Source organism: Drosophila simulans, unplaced genomic scaffold, assembly GCF_016746395.2.
Source record: "Drosophila simulans strain w501 unplaced genomic scaffold, Prin_Dsim_3.1 Segkk16_quiver_pilon, whole genome shotgun sequence".
Taxonomy (NCBI): domain Eukaryota; kingdom Metazoa; phylum Arthropoda; class Insecta; order Diptera; family Drosophilidae; genus Drosophila; species Drosophila simulans.
In genome coordinates this window covers 198,666-220,364 of record NW_025416812.1, presented here as the reverse complement: position 1 = coordinate 220,364, position 21,699 = coordinate 198,666, and the positions used below count along the sequence as shown (strand labels likewise).

General features: G+C 43.4%; 4 protein-coding genes across 4 annotated transcripts; all 4 read left to right on the top strand.

Moving 5' to 3' along the window:
• The first annotated feature begins 1,811 nt into the window (after nucleotides 1-1,811).
• Nucleotides 1,812-4,072, top strand: LOC123327402. The gene is made up of 3 exons (XM_044923815.1): nucleotides 1,812-1,873; nucleotides 2,149-3,329; nucleotides 3,381-4,072. Exons 1-3 carry the CDS (start codon nucleotides 1,812-1,814, stop codon nucleotides 4,070-4,072), a joined length of 1,935 nt encoding a protein of 644 aa, XP_044779750.1.
• Nucleotides 4,073-4,243: 171 nt separating this feature from the next.
• On the top strand, nucleotides 4,244-6,416 carry LOC120285440. Its single transcript, XM_044923814.1, has 3 exons — nucleotides 4,244-4,293; nucleotides 4,470-5,590; nucleotides 5,674-6,416. The coding sequence occupies exons 1-3, from the start codon at nucleotides 4,244-4,246 to the stop codon at nucleotides 6,414-6,416; spliced, it is 1,914 nt and encodes a 637-aa protein (XP_044779749.1).
• A 521-nt stretch (nucleotides 6,417-6,937) lies between these two features.
• On the top strand, nucleotides 6,938-10,885 carry LOC123327401. Its single transcript, XM_044923813.1, has 5 exons — nucleotides 6,938-7,238; nucleotides 7,709-8,740; nucleotides 8,792-9,721; nucleotides 9,778-10,357; nucleotides 10,447-10,885. Exons 1-5 carry the CDS (start codon nucleotides 6,938-6,940, stop codon nucleotides 10,883-10,885), a joined length of 3,282 nt encoding a protein of 1,093 aa, XP_044779748.1.
• A 71-nt stretch (nucleotides 10,886-10,956) lies between these two features.
• On the top strand, nucleotides 10,957-16,671 carry LOC123327400. Its single transcript, XM_044923812.1, has 7 exons — nucleotides 10,957-11,385; nucleotides 11,484-11,710; nucleotides 13,445-14,013; nucleotides 14,065-14,514; nucleotides 14,650-14,994; nucleotides 15,050-15,557; nucleotides 15,618-16,671. Exons 1-7 carry the CDS (start codon nucleotides 10,957-10,959, stop codon nucleotides 16,669-16,671), a joined length of 3,582 nt encoding a protein of 1,193 aa, XP_044779747.1.
• Nucleotides 16,672-21,699: the final 5,028 nt, after the last annotated feature.

The following is a 21,699-nucleotide window of genomic DNA, read 5'->3' as shown; positions in this document are numbered from 1 at the left end:
TTACAATAATAATGTCTCAACCAATTACCCCGTACCCCAAATCGTTGCGACAACAACCTTGCCGAAGCCCGTCTGCAGCTCACACACATTACGTCATTCAAGGGTGATCAAGGGAGAAACCTTTCACACCTTCGTCATCAGAGTGGATTACGTAATTTCGCTCTACCAAGCCAATGATGTCAGACAACAGAGGATTCTACTGGGAGCCATCGAAAGGAACTTGGACGGACAGGTTACACGATGTTTGGGACTTCCGAACTTCGAAGATGGGCCTACCCTCAATTTAAAACTCAAACTTCAAACTACAAACTTCTGGAGAACTTCACCATACAGAGGAAACCTGAGAGCATTCTTCGAAGAAGCGGAAAGACGACGTCAATTATTAATTTGGAATATATATATTCAGGCTATTAAAGACTCTATTAAGATACTGATAAGGAAACAACCAATACAATTATTTACTATTATAGCTCATCACGGTATTACAGACTTAAGATCCTTAATTACCATTGCACAAAATGAGGGAATTTATGAAGAACACAATAATTTTGAATTTAATAAAAACCCAGAATATCGTAATAAAAATTCTAATTCTAATCAGAATTCAAAAGTACAAAAATTCAAACTCAATATCGACCAAGTTACTCACAGTATTCCCAACCCTTCCATCTAAGATGGCTTCATAACTTAAAGGAACCGAATGCTAAGTTAGAAAGATAGGGAGTTAGATTAGGCGAATACCAATTTAAAATAGATTATATCAAAGGGAAAGAAAATTCAGTTGCCGATGCATTATCAAGAATTAAAATTGAAGAAAATCATCATAGTGAAGCTACTCAACATAGTGCAGAAGAAGGCAATAGCAACCTTATTCATTTAACAGAAAAACCAATAAATTTTTTTAAAATACCAATAATCTTTATTAAATCCGATAAAAATAAAGTAGAGCATTCAATAATATTCGGTAACTCCATTACCACAATTCAATATGATGTAATTACACTTGAAAAGGTCAAACAAAATTTACTCGATCACTTTATCCATAGAAACTGTTTGGGAACGAGACACCCTGTATACGCGAACAAGTCACCCTTTATCTTTGTTTCCATTATCATTTGTCGGCAGCTTCAGCGGAGCTTATCAGCGGAATCAATGTAAGCATCGCACCGCTGTAATCGTCCAAACTTCTAATTCCCTTCTAACTGTAACTTGTTTACGTCTTATGCTAGACTAATCGTATGGCGTGAGTGCAGCCAAAGCTGAAGTTAGTCACAATTTTGATCTGCGAGAAAACGTACGCATCGGTGTCGAAATAATTAATATTAAGTGTCTGAACTTAACCAATAAATTAAAATTAACAGTAACACTGGCGGTTTTATTTATAAACATAAAAATTGGTCCTTCGAGAGCCGGATAACCGGAAGTGCGTTTCTTTCGGGCATTTGATTTTGATTATTGGCCTTTTGGCAAACGATGATCTATAGATTCCTACATCGTGTAGAATCGTTCCCTTCTTTCGACCACCATGCGGAGTGTGATTCAACAACGGGGCTTCTGCAAAAGCCAAATTACTCGTGCGCATAATAATGCCTTAAAATTTGTTGATGACATTCAATCAGTGCAAACAATAGTTGTCCGCCTGGCGCAACTACAGGAAAATTATTTGCGGTTCGTACGGCTCTCGGAAGAGCTGTATGCATTTAAATCGGAAGCCGATTGGGAGAACCCTGACGAGGATTTTGACACATATGAGGACAAACATTATGCTACACATGCTATTCTCAGCAATACTTTGGAGGAGTTGAGACGGGATGTCACCTCAAACAGTATTGATGCCACAGTTCAAGCCGCAGGCACATCCCAGAGAAGTCATGTCGATTTTCAGTTCGAGAGAATTAAACTTCCGACTTTTTCTGGAAATTATGAGGACTGGAAACATTTTTCGGACATGTTTATTGGATCGATTGCTTCCAATTCGAGCCTGACGGATTGCCAACGATTTCATTATTTAAAATCGTACCTTGCCGGAGACGCGCTTGCATTAGTTAAACATATTCCAGTTACTAATGACAACTATCGGGAAGCATGGGAGCGGCTGGAACAGCGATATAACAAACAATCGCTAATTATTCGATCGTTCTTAAACAGTTTCATGAGCCTTCCGAGTGCTATAAATTCAAATATCGGCACAGTGCGGAAAATTGCCGATGGTGCAGACGAAGTTATTCGTGGTCTACGAGCTCTTAATTGCGAAGAGAGGGATCCCTGGCTAATTTTCATTTTACTTTCAAAATTAGATAGCGATACCCGCCAAGCCTGGGCTCAGTGCGCAGAATCCGAGGAAAAAGGTGTGACCATCAACCGATTCTTGAAATTTCTCACATCACGCTGCGATACGTTGGAGGCTTTTGAATTAACTCGATCAACCCAAGCTCGACGCGCAGCTACCACGCACCACGCAGACACGCATCCAAGACGGGAAGAGCCGAAGTGCACATCGTGCCAGCAGAATCACCAACTGTTTAAGTGTCCTCAATTCATCGCACTCGACATTGCATCTCGCCGAGACTTCCTCAAATCAAGAAAGCTCTGTTTCAATTGCCTCAGCCCGGCTCATATGGTGGGCAACTGTACATCGAGGCATACTTGTCGGATCTGCCGCCGCAAGCATCATACTTTGGTTCATGGCTCGTCGCAGCCAATTCAAAATGGCAACAACATTGGCACAGCAAGTGTTGACAGCCGCGATCGACCAGCAGTCTCACATGCGGGATCTACAATTGGCCACAATCAACCGCTAGCTCGAGAAGGTCATCGCTTGGGAAGCGAGACTCCCGCGGAAAACAACTTTACGCATCATACTCTGGAGAATATTCCGGCGGCTGGTTCTCAGACTCTGTTGCCAACCATCCTTGCTGACGTCATCGACGCCTGGGGAAACACTACAACCTGCAGGCTGCTCCTGGACACTGGATCTACAATAACCTTGGCATCGGAATCATTTGTTCAGCGAATAGGCGTGCGTCGAACGCACGCACGGATTTCTATTCTCGGTCTCGCCGCCAACAGCGCGGGCGTTACCCGAGGACGCGCACATATCAAGCTGCGCTCTCGTCATTCGGGCCAAACTGTCGAATTGGTCTCGTTCATTCTCACCTCGCTGACGTCATCACTTCCTGCCCAAGTTATTGACACCTCATCCTCTACGTGGAGGCAAATCTGCGAGCTTCCTTTGGCAGACCCAACGTTCTGCACACCTGGAGCAATCGATGTCATTGTTGGATCGGATCAACTTTGGTCTCTATACACAGGAGATCGGAAACACTTTGGTAACGACTTTCCTATCGCTCTCAATACTGTATTTGGTTGGATTCTTGCAGGCTCTTACTCTGCATTCGATGATCACCCTACTTCTGCGGTTACTCATCACGCGGACCTAGACACGATGGTTCGTTCATTCATGGAGATGGACAGCATTCAGCCTAACCAGGCTCTCCTGGACGCCAGCGATCCCACAGAGCGTCATTTTGCTGCCACACACAAGCGCTCGACGGACGGGGTGTACGTCGTCGAGTATCCCTTCAAGGAAAAGGCACCGCCTATTGATTCGACCTTGCCACAGGCCATCAATCGCTTCTTCTCGCTGGAACGCAAATTTCGTCGGTATCCAGAATTGAAGCAGCAGTACGAAGCTTTCCTGGACGACTACTTGCAACGTGGACATATGGAACAACTGACCTCGGCTCAGGTTGAGGAGTCCCCAGACACCTGCTTCTATTTGCCGCACCACGCTGTCATCAAACTGGACAGTCTGACTACCAAATGTCGTGTAGTTTTTGATGGATCAGGAAAGGACAGCTCTGGAGTATCGCTCAATGACAGACTACATATTGGTCCACCGATTCAACGCGATCTTTTTGGCGTTTGTCTACGCTTCCGGCAGCACCAATATGTTTTATGCGCAGATGTCGAAAAGATGTTTCGAGGCATTAAAGTCTTTAAGCCATTTCTCCGACGAAAAGAGAACTCTTGTCTCAGCTATCAAGAATTTATGATCCGCTTGGACTGGTAGCGCCGGTCACAGTTCTACTCAAGCTAATCTTCCAAGAAAGCTGGACAAGTGTCCTGCAGTGGGACGACCCCATACCTGAAAGTCTACGTACGCGCTGGAGAGCCTTAGTAGAGGATTTGCCAGCACTTACGCAATGCCAAGTACCACGGTATATTGCGTCACCATTTCGAGATGTTCAACTACACGGATTCGCCGACGCATACTCGCACGCCTACGGTGCGGTAGTTTACGCTCGAGTTGCAGTTGGATGCAGCTTTCAAGTAACTCTGGTTGCCGCCAAAACACGGGTGGCCCCGATCAAGCCCGTATCAATTCCAAGTTTGGAGCTAAACGCTGCGTTACTTCTATCTCGATTGCTTTCTATTGTCAAAACATCACTAACAATTCCTCTTTTCAGCACGAGCTGCTGGACAGATTCAGAAATTGTGCTACACTGGCTTTCAGCTCCCCCTCGACGGTGGAACACCTACGTCTGCAACCGAACTTCTGAGATATTGAGCGACTTTCCCCGTAGCTGCTGGAACCATGTTCGCACGGAAGACAATCCTGCAGATTGTGCTTCCCGAGGACTTCATCCGTCAAAGCTTCTGGAGCATCGACTGTGGTGGAAAGGTCCGTCCTGGCTGGCCACACCCACCTCTGAGTGGCCACCTTCTACAAGCAAGTTCAGCGTATCTTCAAGTTTCGATGTCAACACCGAAGAACGAGCCATAAAGCCCACGACTCTACATAACTTTCCTGATGAAAGTATACACGAGTTACTCATCCACAAATTCTCAACCTGGACGCGTCTTATAAGGGTATCTAGCTACTGTCATCGCTTTATTCACACTCTTCGATCCCATCATAGGAATTCGGCACCATTCCTTACGTCTGAAGAGTTGCTGGACGCACAGCGCCGACTTATTCGACATGTGCAACAAAAATCCTTTGCCAGAGAATATGCGCAGCTAGAGAATCGACGCCAGCTTAACGCTAAATCGCATCTTATCCGGTTTTCTCCGTTTCTGGATGATTATGGAGTAATGCGAGTCGGTGGGAGAATCGAGCAATCTACACTCAACTATAACGCCAAGCACCCGATTCTGATACCTAAAGATACACCACTAGCTGGACTCCTGGTTCGACATTTTCATGTCTCCTATCTGCACACTGGAGTTGATGCAACGTTCACCAATCTTCGTCAGCAGTACTGGATTCTGGGAGCCCGCAATCTCGTCAGAAAGGCAGTCTTCCAATGCAAATCCTGTTTTCTCCAACGAAAGGGCACAAGCAACCAGATCATGGGAGAGCTACCAATTCCTCGAGTTCAAGCTAGCCGCTGCTTTCAACACACAGGGCTGGACTACGCTGGACCGATCGCAATCAAGGAATCAAAGGGAAGAACTCCACGCATCGGAAAGGCATGGTTCCTCGAGTTCAAGCTAGCCGCTGCTTTCAACACACAGGGCTGGACTACGCTGGACCGATCGCAATCAAGGAATCAAAGGGAAGAACTCCACGCATCGGAAAGGCATGGTTTTCTATTTTCGTGTGCCTCACTACAAAGGCACTTCACATCGAGGTTGTTAGTGAGCTAACTACACAGGCTTTCATCGCAGCCTTTCAACGATTCATTGCCCGCCGAGCGAAGCCTACTGACCTGTATTCGGACAATGGAACTACATTTCATGGAGGCAAGCAAACTTTGGATGACATGAGACGTCTGGCCATTCAACAAGCCAAAGATGAGGAACTAGCAGGATTCTTTGCCAATGAAGGGATTTCTTGGCACTTTATACCCCCGTCTGCTCCACATTTTGGAGGGATGTGGGAAGCTGGAGTTCGCTCAATTAAACTCCATATGAAACGGATACTTGGATCAAAGGCTTTAACGTTTGAGGAGCTCTCTACTGTCCTGACCCAAATTGAAGCTATCCTGAATTCACGCCCGCTGTGCCCAACTGGGGATAATTCTTTGGATCCACTGACGCCTGCTCATTTTTTGACTGGATCTCCGTATACTGCATTGCCTGAACCCTGTCGTCTGGATATGCAAGTCAATCGATTGGAGAGGTGGAATCAGCTGCAAGCCATGGTTCAAGGCTTTTGGAAAAGGTGGCATATGGAATACCTGACATCTCTTCATGAGCGGACAAAGTGGCATCTGGAAACCGAGAATCTGAAGATCGACTCACTGGTAGTACTCAAGGAGCCCAATCTACCGCCCTCTAAATGGATTCTTGGCCGCATCACCGCAGTGCACGCAGGAATCGACAACAAGGTCCGAGTCGTTACAGTGAAGACTGCTCACGGATTATACAAACGCCCAATTGCCAAAATCGCTGTACTGCCTCTCTGCTGAACAACCGTTCAGGGGGGCCGGTATGTTTGGGAACGAGACACCCTGTATACGCGAACAAGTCACCCTTTATCTTTGTTTCCATTATCATTTGTCGGCAGCTTCAGCGGAGCTTATCAGCGGAATCAATGTAAGCATCGCACCGCTGTAATCGTCCGCGAGCTTGCCCAGTACTTTTCCAAACTTCTAACTCCCTTCTAACTGTAACTTGTTTACGTCTTATGCTAGACTAATCGTATGGCGTGAGTGCAGCCAAAGCTGAAGTTAGTCACAATTTTGATCTGCGAGAAAACGTACGCATCGGTGTCGAAATAATTAATATTAAGTGTCTGAACTTAACCAATAAATTAAAATTAACAGTAACACTGGCGGTTTTATTTATAAACATAAAAATTGGTCCTTCGAGAGCCGGATAAGCGGAAGTGCGTTTCTTTCGGGCATTTGATTTTGATTATTGGCCTTTTGGCAAACGATGATCTATAGATTCCTACATCGTGTAGAATCGTTCCCTTCTTTCGACCACCATGCGGAGTGTGATTCAACAACGGGGCTTCTGCAAAAGCCAAATTACTCGTGCGCATAATAATGCCTTAAAATTTGTTGATGACATTCAATCAGTGCAAACAATAGTTGTCCGCCTGGCGCAACTACAGGAAAATTATTTGCGGTTCGTACGGCTCTCGGAAGAGCTGTATGCATTTAAATCGGAAGCCGATTGGGAGAACCCTGACGAGGATTTTGACGCATATGAGGACAAACATTATGCTACACACGCTATTCTCAGCAATACTTTGGAGGAGTTGAGACGGGATGTCACCTCAAACAGTATTGATGCCACAGTTCAAGCCGCAGGCACATCCCAGAGAAGTCATGTCGATTTTCAGTTCGAGAGAATTAAACTTCCGACTTTTTCTGGAAATTATGAGGACTGGAAACATTTTTCGGACATGTTTATTGGATCGATTGCTTCCAATTCGAGCCTGACGGATTGCCAACGATTTCATTATTTAAAATCGTACCTTGCCGGAGACGCGCTTGCATTAGTTAAACATATTCCAGTTACTAATGACAACTATCGGGAAGCATGGGAGCGGCTGGAACAGCGATATAACAAACAATCGCTAATTATTCGATCGTTCTTAAACAGTTTCATGAGCCTTCCGAGTGCTATAAATTCAAATATCGGCACAGTGCGGAAAATTGCCGATGGTGCAGACGAAGTTATTCGTGGTCTACGAGCTCTTAATTGCGAAGAGAGGGATCCCTGGCTAATTTTCATTTACTTTCAAAATTAGATAGCGATACCCGCCAAGCCTGGGCTCAGTGCGCAGAATCCGAGGAAAAAGGTGTGACCATCAACCGATTCTTGAAATTTCTCACATCACGCTGCGATACGTTGGAGGCTTTTGAATTAACTCGATCAACCCAAGCTCGACGCGCAGCTACCACGCACCACGCAGACACGCATCCAAGACGGGAAGAGCCGAAGTGCACATCGTGCCAGCAGAATCACCAACTGTTTAAGTGTCCTCAATTCATCGCACTCGACATTGCATCTCGCCGAGACTTCCTCAAATCAAGAAAGCTCTGTTTCAATTGCCTCAGCCCGGCTCATATGGTGGGCAACTGTACATCGAGGCATACTTGTCGGATCTGCCGCCGCAAGCATCATACTTTGGTTCATGGCTCGTCGCAGCCAATTCAAAATGGCAACAACATTGACACAGCAAGTGTTGACAGCCGCGATCGACCAGCAGTCTCACATGCGGGATCTACAATTGGCCACAATCAACCGCTAGCTCGAGAAGGTCATCGCTTGGGAAGCGAGACTCCCGCGGAAAACAACTTTACGCATCATACTCTGGAGAATATTCCGGCGGCTGGTTCTCAGACTCTGTTGCCAACCATCCTTGCTGACGTCATCGACGCCTGGGGAAACACTACAACCTGCAGGCTGCTCCTGGACACTGGATCTACAATAACCTTGGCATCGGAATCATTTGTTCAGCGAATAGGCGTGCGTCGAACGCACGCACGGATTTCTATTCTCGGTCTCGCCGCCAACAGCGCGGGCGTTACCCGAGGACGCGCACATATCAAGCTGCGCTCTCGTCATTCGGGCCAAACTGTCGAATTGGTCTCGTTCATTCTCACCTCGCTGACGTCATCACTTCCTGCCCAAGTTATTGACACCTCATCCTCTACGTGGAGGCAAATCTGCGAGCTTCCTTTGGCAGACCCAACGTTCTGCACACCTGGAGCAATCGATGTCATTGTTGGATCGGATCAACTTTGGTCTCTATACACAGGAGATCGGAAACACTTTGGTAACGACTTTCCTATCGCTCTCAATACTGTATTTGGTTGGATTCTTGCAGGCTCTTACTCTGCATTCGATGATCACCCTACTTCTGCGGTTACTCATCACGCGGACCTAGACACGATGGTTCGTTCATTCATGGAGATGGACAGCATTCAGCCTAACCAGGCTCTCCTGGACGCCAGCGATCCCACAGAGCGTCATTTTGCTGCCACACACAAGCGCTCGACGGACGGGGTGTACGTCGTCGAGTATCCCTTCAAGGAGAAGGCACCGCCTATTGATTCGACCTTGCCACAGGCCATCAATCGCTTCTTCTCGCTGGAACGCAAATTTCGTCGGTATCCAGAATTGAAGCAGCAGTACGAAGCTTTCCTGGACGACTACTTGCAACGTGGACATATGGAACAACTGACCTCGGCTCAGGTTGAAGAGTCCCCAGACACCTGCTTCTATTTGCCGCACCACGCTGTCATCAAACTGGACAGTCTGACTACCAAATGTCGTGTAGTTTTTGATGGATCAGGAAAGGACAGCTCTGGAGTATCGCTCAATGACAGACTACATATTGGTCCACCGATTCAACGCGATCTTTTTGGCGTTTGTCTACGCTTCCGGCAGCACCAATATGTTTTATGTGCAGATGTCGAAAAGATGTTTCGAGGCATTAAAGTCTTTAAGCCACACACCAATTTTCAGCGCATTGTTTGGCGCACGACTGAGAATGAACCTCTGCTTCATTTTCGCCTGCTGACGGTTACCTACGGATTGGCACCGTCACCATTTCTGGCTGTTCGAGTTCTAAAGCAACTTGCCGACGATCATGGCCATGAATACCCTGCAGCAGCTCACGCTCTTCTGCACGATGCCTATGTGGACGATATCCCTACAGGCGCCAACACATTCGAGGAGCTTATGATTCTCAAGGACGAGCTTATAGCCCTCTTGGATAAGGGAAAATTCAAGCTACGCAAATGGAGTTCTAATAGTTGGCGTCTTCTGAAATCATTACCAGAGGAAGATAGATGTTTTGAACCTATCCAGCTCCTCAATTCACCTGTCAAAGTTCTTGGTATCCAATGGAACCCTGGGAAGGACGTCCTGTATCTCAACCTAAAGGGATGCGATGCGACCATTTCTCCGACGAAAAGGAACTCTTGTCTCAGCTATCAAGAATTTATGATCCGCTTGGACTGGTAGCGCCGGTCACAGTTCTACTCAAGCTAATCTTCCAAGAAAGCTGGACAAGTGTCCTGCAGTGGGACGACCCCATACCTGAAAGTCTACGTACGCGCTGGAGAGCCTTAGTAGAGGATTTGCCAGCACTTACGCAATGCCAAGTACCACGGTATATTGCGTCACCATTTCGAGATGTTCAACTACACGGATTCACCGACGCATCCTCGCACGCCTACGGTGCGGTAGTTTACGCTCGAGTTGCAGTTGGATGCAGCTTTCAAGTAACTCTGGTTGCCGCCAAAACACGGGTGGCCCCGATCAAGCCCGTATCAATTCCACGTTTGGAGCTAAACGCTGCGTTACTTCTATCTCGATTGCTTTCTATTGTCAAAACATCACTAACAATTCCTCTTTCAGCACGAGCTGCTGGACAGATTCAGAAATTGTGCTACATTGGCTTTCAGCTCCCCCTCGACGGTGGAACACCTACGTCTGCAACCGAACTTCTGAGATATTGAGCGACTTTCCCCGTAGCTGCTGGAACCATGTTCGCACGGAAGACAATCCTGCAGATTGTGCTTCCCGAGGACTTCATCCGTCAAAGCTTCTGGAGCATCGACTGTGGTGGAAAGGTCCGTCCTGGCTGGCCACACCCACCTCTGAGTGGCCACCTTCTACAAGCAAGTTCAGCGTATCTTCAAGTTTCGATGTCAACACCGAAGAACGAGCCATAAAGCCCACGACTCTACATAACTTTCCTGATGAAAGTATACACGAGTTCCTCATCCACAAATTCTCAACCTGGACGCGTCTTATAAGGGTATCTAGCTACTGTCATCGCTTTATTCACACTCTTCGATCCCATCATAGGAATTCGGCACCATTCCTTACGTCTGAAGAGTTGCTGGACGCACAGCGCCGACTTATTCGACATGTGCAACAAAAATCCTTTGCCAGAGATATGAGCAGCTAGAGAATCGACGCCAGCTTAACGCTAAATCGCATCTTATCCGGTTTTCTCCGTTTCTGGATGATTATGGAGTAATGCGAGTCGGTGGGAGAATCGAGCAATCTACACTCAACTATAACGCCAAGCACCCGATTCTGATACCTAAAGATACTCCACTAGCTGGACTCCTGGTTCGACATTTTCATGTCTCCTATCTGCACACTGGAGTTGATGCAACGTTCACCAATCTTCGTCAGCAGTACTGGATTCTGGGAGCCCGCAATCTCGAAAGGCAGTCTTCCAATGCAAATCCTGTTTTCTTCAACGAAAGGGCACAAGCAACCAGATCATGGGAGAGCTACCAATTCCTCGAGTTCAAGCTAGCCGCTGCTTTCAACACACAGGGCTGGACTACGCTGGACCGATCGCAATCAAGGAATCAAAGGGAAGAACTCCACGCATCGGAAAGGCATGGTTTTCTATTTTTCGTGTGCCTCACTACAAAGGCACTTCACATAGAGGTTGTTAGTGAGCTAACTACACAGGCTTTCATCGCAGCCTTTCAACGATTCATTGCCCGCCGAGCATATGGCATATGGAATACCTGACATCTCTTCATGAGCGGACAAAGTGGCATCTGGAAACCGAGAATCTGAAGATCGACACACTGGTAGTACTCAAGGAGCCCAATCTACCGCCCTCTAAATGGATTCTTGGCCGCATCACAGCACGCAGGAATCGACAACAAGGTCCGAGTCGTTACAGTGAAGACTGCTCACGGATTATACAAACGCCCAATTGCCAAAATCGCTGTACTGCCTCTCTGCTGAACAACCGTTCAGGGGGCCGGTATGTTTGGGAACGAGACACCCTGTATACGCGAACAAGTCACCCTTTATCTTTATTTACATTCTTATTTGTCTGCAGCTTCAGCGGAGCTTATCAGCGGAATCAATGTAAGCATCGCACCGCTGTAATTGTCCGCGAGCTTGCCCAGTACTTTTCCAAACTTCTAACTCCCTTCTAACTGTAACTTGTTTACGTCTTATGCTAGACTAATCGTATGGCGTGATTACAGCCAAAGCTGAAGTTAGTCACAATTTTGATCTGCGAGAAAACGTACGCATCGGTGTCGAAATAATTAATATTAAGTGTCTGAACTTAACCAATAAATTAAAATTAACAGTAACACTGGCGTTTTATTTATAAACATAAAAATTGGTCCTTCGAGAGCCGGATAACCGGAAGTGCGTTTCTTTCGGGCATTTGATTTTGATTATTGGCCTTTTGGCAAACGATGATCTATAGATTCCTACATCGTGTAGAATCGTTCCCTTTCTTTCGACCACCATGCGGAGTGTGAATTCAAAACCGGGGCTTCTGCAAAAGCCAAATTACTCGTGCGCATAATAATGCCTTAAAATTTGTTGATGACATTCAATCAGTGCAAACAATAGTTGTCCGCCTGGCGCAACTACAGGAAAATTATTTGCGGTTCGTACGGCTCTCGGAAGAGCTGTATGCATTTAAATCGGAAGCCGATTGGAGAACCCTGACGAGGATTTTGACGCATATGAGGACAAACATTATGCTACACATGCTATTCTCAGCAATACTTTGGAGGAGTTGAGACGGGATGTCACCCTCAAACAGTATTGATGTCACAGTTCAAGCCGCAGGCACATCCCAGAGAAGTCATGTCGATTTTCAGTTCGAGAGAATTAAACTTCCGACTTTTTCTGGAAATTATGAGGACTGGAACATTTTTCGGACATGTTTATTGGATCGATTGCTTCCAATTCGAGCCTGACGGATTGCCAACGATTTCATTATTTAAAATCGTACCTTGCCGGAGACGCGCTTGCATTAGTTAAACATATTCCAGTTACTAATGACAACTATCGGGAAGCATGGGAGCGGCTGGACAGCGATATAACAAACAATCGCTAATTATTCGATCGTTCTTAAACCAGTTTCATGAGCCTTCCGAGTGCTATAAATTCAAATATCGGCACAGTGCGGAAAATTGCCGATGGTGCAGACGAAGTTATTCGTGGTCTACGAGCTCTTAATTGCGAAGAGAGGGATCCCTGGCTAATTTTCATTTTACTTTCAAAATTAGATAGCGATACCCGCCAAGCCTGGCTCAGTGCGCAGAATCCGAGGAAAAGGTGTGACCATCAACCGATTCTGAAAATTTCTCACATCACGCTGCGATACGTTGGAGGCTTTTGAATTAACTCCGATCAACCCAAGCTCGACGCGCAGCTACCACGCACCACGCAGACACGCATCCAAGACGGGAAGAGCCGAAGTGCACATCGTGCCAGCAGAATCACCAACTGTTTAAGTGTCCTCAATTCATCGCACTCGACATTGGCATCTCTCCGAGACTTCCTCAAATCAAGAAAGCTCTGTTTCATTGCCTCAGCCCGGCTCATATGGTGGGCAACTGTACATCGAGGCATACTTGTCGGATCTGCCGCCGCAAGCATCATACTTTGGTTCATGGCTCGTCGCAGCCAATTCAAAATGGCAACAACATTGACACAGCAAGTGTTGACAGCCGCGATCGACCAGCAGTCTCACATGCGGGATCTACATTGGCCACAATCAACCGCTAGCTCGAGAAGGTCATCGCTTGGGAAGCGAGACTCCCGCGGAAAACAACTTTACGCATCATACTCTGGAGAATATTCCGGCGGCTGGTTCTCAGACTCTGTTGCCAACCATCCTTGCTGACGTCATCGACGCCTGGGGAAACACTACAACCTGCAGGCTGCTCCTGGACACTGGATCTACAATAACCTTGGCATCGGAATCATTTGTTCAGCGAATAGGCGTGCGTCGAACGCACGCACGGATTTCTATCTCGGTCTCCGCCGCCAACAGCGCGGGCGTTACCCGAGGACGCGCACATATCAAGCTGCGCTCTCGTCATTCGGGCCAAACTGTCGAATTGGTCTCGTTCATTCTCACCTCGCTGACGTCATCACTTCCTGCCCAAGTTATTGACACCTCATCCTCTACGTGGAGGCAAATCTGCGAGCTTCCTTTGGCAGACCCAACGTTCTGCACACCTGGAGCAATCGATGTCATTGTTGGATCGGATCAACTTTGGTCTCTATACACAGGAGATCGGAAACACTTTGGTAACGACTTTCCTATCGCTCTCAATACTGTATTTGGTTGGATTCTTGCAGGCTCTTACTCTGCATTCGATGATCACCCTACTTCTGCGGTTACTCATCACGCGGACCTAGACACGATGGTTCGTTCATTCATGGAGATGGACAGCATTCAGCCTAACCAGGCTCTCCTGGACGCCAGCGATCCCACAGAGCGTCATTTTGCTGCCACACACAAGCGCTCGAAGGACGGGGTGTACGTCGTCGAGTATCCCTTCAAGGAGAAGGCACCGCCTATTGATTCGACCTTGCCACAGGCCATCAATCGCTTCTTCTCGCTGGAACGCAAATTTCGTCGGTATCCAGAATTGAAGCAGCAGTACGAAGCTTTCCTGGACGACTACTTGCAACGTGGACATATGGAACAACTGACCTCGGCTCAGGTTGAAGAGTCCCCAGACACCTGCTTCTATTTGCCGCACCACGCTGTCATCAAACTGGACAGTCTGACTACCAAAATGTCGTGTAGTTTTTGATGGATCAGGAAAGGACAGCTCTGGAGTATCGCTCAATGACAGACTACATATTGGTCCCCGATTCAACGCGATCTTTTTGGCGTTTGTCTACGCTTCCGGCAGCACCAATATGTTTTATGTGCAGATGTCGAAAAGATGTTTCGAGGCATTAAAGTCTTTAAGCCACACACCAATTTTCAGCGCATTGTTTGGCGCACGACTGAGAATGAACCTCTGCTTCATTTTCGCCTGCTGACGGTTACCTACGGATTGGCACCGTCACCATTTCTGGCTGTTCGAGTTCTAAAGCAACTTGCCGACGATCATGGCCATGAATACCCTGCAGCAGCTCACGCTCTTCTGCACGATGCCTATGTGGACGATATCCCTACAGGCGCCAACACATTCGAGGAGCTTATGATTCTCAAGGACGAGCTTATAGCCCTCTTGGATAAGGGAAAATTCAAGCTACGCAAATGGAGTTCTAATAGTTGGCGTCTTCTGAAATCATTACCAGAGGAAGTAGATGTTTTGAACCTATCCAGCTCCTCAACAAATCAGCTGCGGATTCACCTGTCAAGTTCTTGGTATCCAATGGAACCCTGGGAAGGACGTCCTGTATCTCAACCTAAAGGGATGCGATGCGACCATTTCTCCGACGAAAAGGGAACTCTTGTCTCAGCTATCAAGAATTTATGATCCGCTTGGACTGGTAGCGCCGGTCACAGTTCTACTCAAGCTAATCTTCCAAGAAAGCTGGACAAGTGTCCTGCAGTGGGACGACCCCATACCTGAAAGTCTACGTACGCGCTGGAGAGCCTTAGTAGAGGATTTGCCAGCACTTACGCAATGCCAAGTACCACGGTATATTGCGTCACCATTTCGAGATGTTCAACTACACGGATTCGCCGACGCATCCTCGCACGCCTACGGTGCGGTAGTTTACGCTCGAGTTGCAGTTGGATGCAGCTTTCAAGTAACTCTGGTTGCCGCCAAAACACGGGTGGCCCCGATCAAGCCCGTATCAATTCCACGTTTGGAGCTAAACGCTGCGTTACTTCTATCTCGATTGCTTTCTATTGTCAAAACATCACTAACAATTCCTCTTTTCAGCACGAGCTGCTGGACAGATTCAGAAATTGTGCTACATTGGCTTTCAGCTCCCCCTCGACGGTGGAACACCTACGTCTGCAACCGAACTTCTGAGATATTGAGCGACTTTCCCCGTAGCTGCTGGAACCATGTTCGCACGGAAGACAATCCTGCAGATTGTGCTTCCCGAGGACTTCATCCGTCAAAGCTTCTGGAGCATCGACTGTGGTGGAAAGGTCCGTCCTGGCTGGCCACACCCACCTCTGAGTGGCCACCTTCTACAAGCAAGTTCAGCGTATCTTCAAGTTTCGATGTCAACACCGAAGAACGAGCCATAAAGCCCACGACTCTACATAACTTTCCTGATGAAAGTATACACGAGTTCCTCATCCACAAATTCTCAACCTGGACGCGTCTTATAAGGGTATCTAGCTACTGTCATCGCTTTATTCACACTCTTCGATCCCATCATAGGAATTCGGCACCATTCCTTACGTCTGAAGAGTTGCTGGACGCACAGCGCCGACTTATTCGACATGTGCAACAAAAATCCTTTGCCAGAGATTATGAGCAGCTAGAGAATCGACGCCAGCTTAACGCTAAATCGCATCTTATCCGGTTTTCTCCGTTTCTGGATGATTATGGAGTAATGCGAGTCGGTGGGAGAATCGAGCAATCTACACTCAACTATAACGCCAAGCACCCGATTCTGATACCTAAAGATACTCCACTAGCTGGACTCCTGGTTCGACATTTTCATGTCTCCTATCTGCACACTGGAGTTGATGCAACGTTCACCAATCTTCGTCAGCAGTACTGGATTCTGGGAGCCCGCAATCTCGTCAGAAAGGCAGTCTTCCATGCAAATCCTGTTTTCTTCAACGAAAGGGCACAAGCAACCAGATCATGGGAGAGCTACCAATTCCTCGAGTTCAAGCTAGCCGCTGCTTTCAACACACAGGGCTGGACTACGCTGGACCGATCGCAATCAAGGAATCAAAGGGAAGAACTCCACGCATCGGAAAGGCATGGTTTTCTATTTTCGTGTGCCTCACTACAAAGGCACTTCACATAGAGGTTGTTAGTGAGCTAACTACACAGGCTTTCATCGCAGCCTTTCAACGATTCATTGCCCGCCGAGCATATGGCATATGGAATACCTGACATCTCTTCATGAGCGGACAAAGTGGCATCTGGAAACCGAGAATCTGAAGATCGACACACTGGTAGTACTCAAGGAGCCCAATCTACCGCCCTCTAAATGGATTCTTGGCCGCATCACAGCAGTGCACGCAGGAATCGACAACAAGGTCCGAGTCGTTACAGTGAAGACTGCTCACGGATTATACAAACGCCCAATTGCCAAAATCGCTGTACTGCCTCTCTGCTGAACAACCGTTCAGGGGGCCGGTATGTTTGGGAACGAGACACCCTGTATACGCGAACAAGTCACCCTTTATCTTTATTTACATTCTTATTTGTCTGCAGCTTCAGCGGAGCTTATCAGCGGAATCAATGTAAGCATCGCACCGCTGTAATTGTCCGCGAGCTTGCCCAGTACTTTTCCAAACTTCTAACTCCCTTCTAACTGTAACTTGTTTACGTCTTATGCTAGACTAATCGTATGGCGTGATTACAGCCAAAGCTGAATTCAGTCACAATTTTGATCTGCGAGAAACGTACGCATCGGTGTCGAAATAATTAATATTAAGTGTCTGAACTTAACCAATAAATTAAAATTAACAGTAACACTGGCGGTTTTATTTATAAACAGCAATTGTTATAAATTTCATGTTGTAGTTAATAACCGCTAATTAATATTAAATATTTTTTTGAGTTTGATTGCCGACTATCAAAACAACATAAGTACTTACTTATTTTAAAAATATAACGATAATATTAAATATTTTTTGAAGTTAATTGTCGATTATCAAAACAACATAAGTACTTACTTATTTTTAAAATATAACGAATTATTTAGATACAAACCTCTTATTCCTTGGTCCTTGATTAACGACATAATTTGTGCTAATTTTACATCCGCGCAGCTCCAGAAACAGGTCATCTAGCTTATTGGCTCCCAGAGTGTACATGAAATTAAAACAAAACCATTACAAGTTTAGTTTTATTAGTAAACAGCATACGTGTTAATTAGCATTAACGATGACGTGGCCAAGACTAGAACTGACTTAATTTCAAAAAACATTATATATAAATGATCAGATATTATAAATTAAAAATATAATAGAAAGATTAAGTTTACTTAAAAATATTCTAAAAATATTCGTAAATATGTGTTAAAAAATATTAAGTTGACAAACACTAGAATTATATACTAGAAAAAAATCTATATTTGCACTGTGCCGTGTAGCTTACGTTCCACTAATGAGAATCGAGGCGAAGGGCGCAAAACTTTTATTTGCAAAATTTTCCATTTGCTTAGTTTAATTTCTAATTTAATTACTTATTCTCTCATTGTGTGTGTGTGCCATCTTCAGCTTGCAGCCTTTGGGATAATCTTTTGTCTCCCTGAAGTGTGTGTCTGTATGTGTGTGTGTGGAGTCTGCTGTTTGCATGTGTGTGAGTGTAGCTTGTCATTTATTTATTTTATGCCACATCGATTCCGCGAGTTCGATATTGTCAATATTTTTATGAATTAAAATTTGTGTACACCTTAGCATATTTAGTCATGTATATCTATTAGCAAATGTTTTAAATTTCATGTTGCTAGTTAATTACCGCTAATTAATATTAAATATTTTTTGATTTTGTTTGTCGATTATCAAAAAACATAAGAACTTATTTTAAAAATATATCGAATTATTTAGATACAAACCTCTTATTCTATGATCCTTGATTTATGACATCCTTTTCGCTGATTGTACATTCGGAGAGCTCCTAATATTACATCGTAGGTCATCTGGCGTATTGGCTTTCAGAGGGAACTTATAATTGAAACTAAACCATTATAAGTTTCACCATAGAATATTTTGTTACGTATATTTATTAGCAATTGTTATAAATTTCATGTTGTAGTTAATAACCGCTAATTAATATTAAATATTTTTAAAGTTTGATAGCCGATTATCAAAACAACATAAGTACTTACCTATTTTAAAAATATAACGATAATATTAAATATTTTTTGAATTTGATTGTCGATTATCAAACAACATAAGTACTTACTTATTTTTAAAATATAACGAATTATTTAGATACAAACCTCTTATTCCTTGGTCCTTGATTAAAGACATCATTTGTGCTAATTTTACATCCGCGCAGCTCCTGAAACTACATCGCAGGTCATCTAGCTTATTGGCTCCCAGAGGGTACATGTAATTAAAACAAAACCATTACAAGTTTAGCTTTATTTGTAAACACAATGGGCATAAGTTTAAATTAGCATTAACGATGACGTGGCCAAGAATAGAACTGACTTAATATCAAATGGACCACGTCATCAATTCATGAATACCGTCTCTGGGACGTAGATTTCCTACGAATTGGAATTTTATATTAAATTCGATATTGTCAATATTTTTATGAAGTAAATTTTGTGTTCACCTCAGCATCGTTAGTCATGTATATCTATTAGCAATTATTTTAAATTTCATGTTGCTAGTTAATTACCGCTAATTAATATTAAATATTTTTTGATTTTGATTGTCGATTATCAAACAACATTAGAACTTATTTTCAAAATATAAGGAATTATTTAGATACGAACCTCTTATTCTTTGGTCCTTGATTTACTACATCCTTTGTTCTAATTTTACATCCGCGCAGCTGCTGAAACTACATCGCAGGTCATCTAGCTTATTGGCTCCCAGAGGGTACATGTAATTAAAACAAAACCATTACAAGTTTAGATTTATTTGTAAACACAATGGGCATAAGTTTTAATTAGCATTAACGATGACGTGGCCAAGAATAGAACTGACTTAATATCAAATGGACCACGTCATCAATATATGAATACAGTCTCTGGGACGTAGATTTCCTACGAATTGGAATTTTATATTAAATTCGATATTGTCAATATTTTTATAAAGTAAATTTTGTGTTCACCTTAGCATATTTAGTCATGTTTATCTATCAGTAAATGTTTTAAATTCATGTTGCTAGTTAATTACCGCTAATTAATATTAAATATTTTTTGATTTTGATTGTCGATTATCAAAACAACATAAGAACTTATTTTAAAAATATATCGAATTATTTAAATACAAACCTCTTATTCTATAGTCCTTGATTTATGACATCCTTTTCGCTGATTGTACATTCGGATAGCTCCTAATATTACATCGTAGGTCGTCTGGCGTATTGGCTTTCAGAGGGAACTTATAATTGAAACTAAACCATTATAAGTTTCACCATAGAGTATTTTGTTATGCATATTTATTTGCAATTGTTATAAATTTCATGTTGTAGTTAATAACCGCTCATTAATATTAAATATTTTTTGAGTTTGATTACCGACTATCAAAACAACATAAGTACTTACTTATTTTAAAAATATAACGATAATATTAATTTTTTTTGAATTTGATTGTCGATTATCAAAACAACATAAGTACTTACTTATTTTTAAAATATAACGAATTATTTAGATACAAACCTCTTATTCCTTGGTCCTTGATTAACGACATCATTTGTGCTAATTTTACATCCGCGCAGCTCCTGAAACTACATCGCAGATCATCTAGCTTATTGGCTCCCAGAGGACACATGAAATTAAAACAAAACCATTACAAGTTTAGTTTTATTAGTAAACAGCATACATTTTAATTAGCATTAACGAAGACGTGGCCAAGACTAGAACTGACTTAATTTCAAAAAACATTATATATAAAATGATCAAATATTATAAATTAAAAATATACTAGAAAGATTAAGTTTACTTAAAAATATTCTAAAAATATTCGGTAAATATGTGTTAAAAATATTAAGTTGACAAACACTAGAATTATATACTAGAAACATAAACTATATTTGCACTGTGCCGTGTAGCTTACGTGCCACTAATGAGAATCGAGGCGAAGGGCGCAAAACTTTTATTTGCAAAATTTTCCATTTGCTTAGTTTAATTTAAATAACTAATATTTAAAAAATATTCTAAAAATATTCGGTATATATATGTTAAAAATATTAAGTTGACAAACACTAGAAATATATACTAGAAACTAAAACTATATTTGCACTGTGCTGTGTAGCTTACGTGCCACTAATGAGAATCGAGGAGGAGGGCGCAAAATTTTTACTTGCAAAATTTTCCATTTGCTTAGTTTAATTTCTAATTTAATTACTTATTCTCTCATTGTGTGTGTGTGCCATCTTCAGTTTGCAGCCTTTGGGATAATCTTTTGTCTCCCTGAAGTGAGTGTGTGTATGTGTGTGAGTGTAGCTTGTCATTTATTTATTTTATGCCACATCTAGTCCGCGAGTTCGATATTGTCAATATTTTTATGATGTAAATTTTGTGTACACTCTAGCATATTTAGTCATGTATATCTATTAGCAATTGTTTTAAATTTCATGTTGCTAGTTAATTACCGCTAATTAATATTAAATATTTTTTGATTTTGATTGTAGATTATCAAAACAACATTAGAACTTATTATAAAATATAACGAACTATTAAGATACGAACTTCTTATTCTTTGGTCCTTGATTTACGACATCCTTTGTTCTAATTTTACATCCGCGCAGCTCCTGAAACTACATCGCAGGTCATCTAGCTTATTGGCTCCCAGAGGGTACATGAAATTAAAACAAAACCATTACAAGATTAGTTTAATTTGTAAACACAATGGGCATAAGTTTTAATTAGCATCAACGATTACGTGGCCAAGAATAGAACTGACTTAATATCAAACATCAATTATGAATACCATCTCTGGTACGTCGATTTCCTACGAATTGGAATTTTATATTAAATACGATATTGTCAATATTTTTATGAAGTAAATGTTGTGTTCACCTCAGCATCGTTAGTCATGTATATCTATTAGCAATTATTTTAAATTTCATGTTGCTAGTTAATTATCGGTTATTAATATTAAATACTTTTTGATTTTGATTGTCGATTATCAAAACAACATTA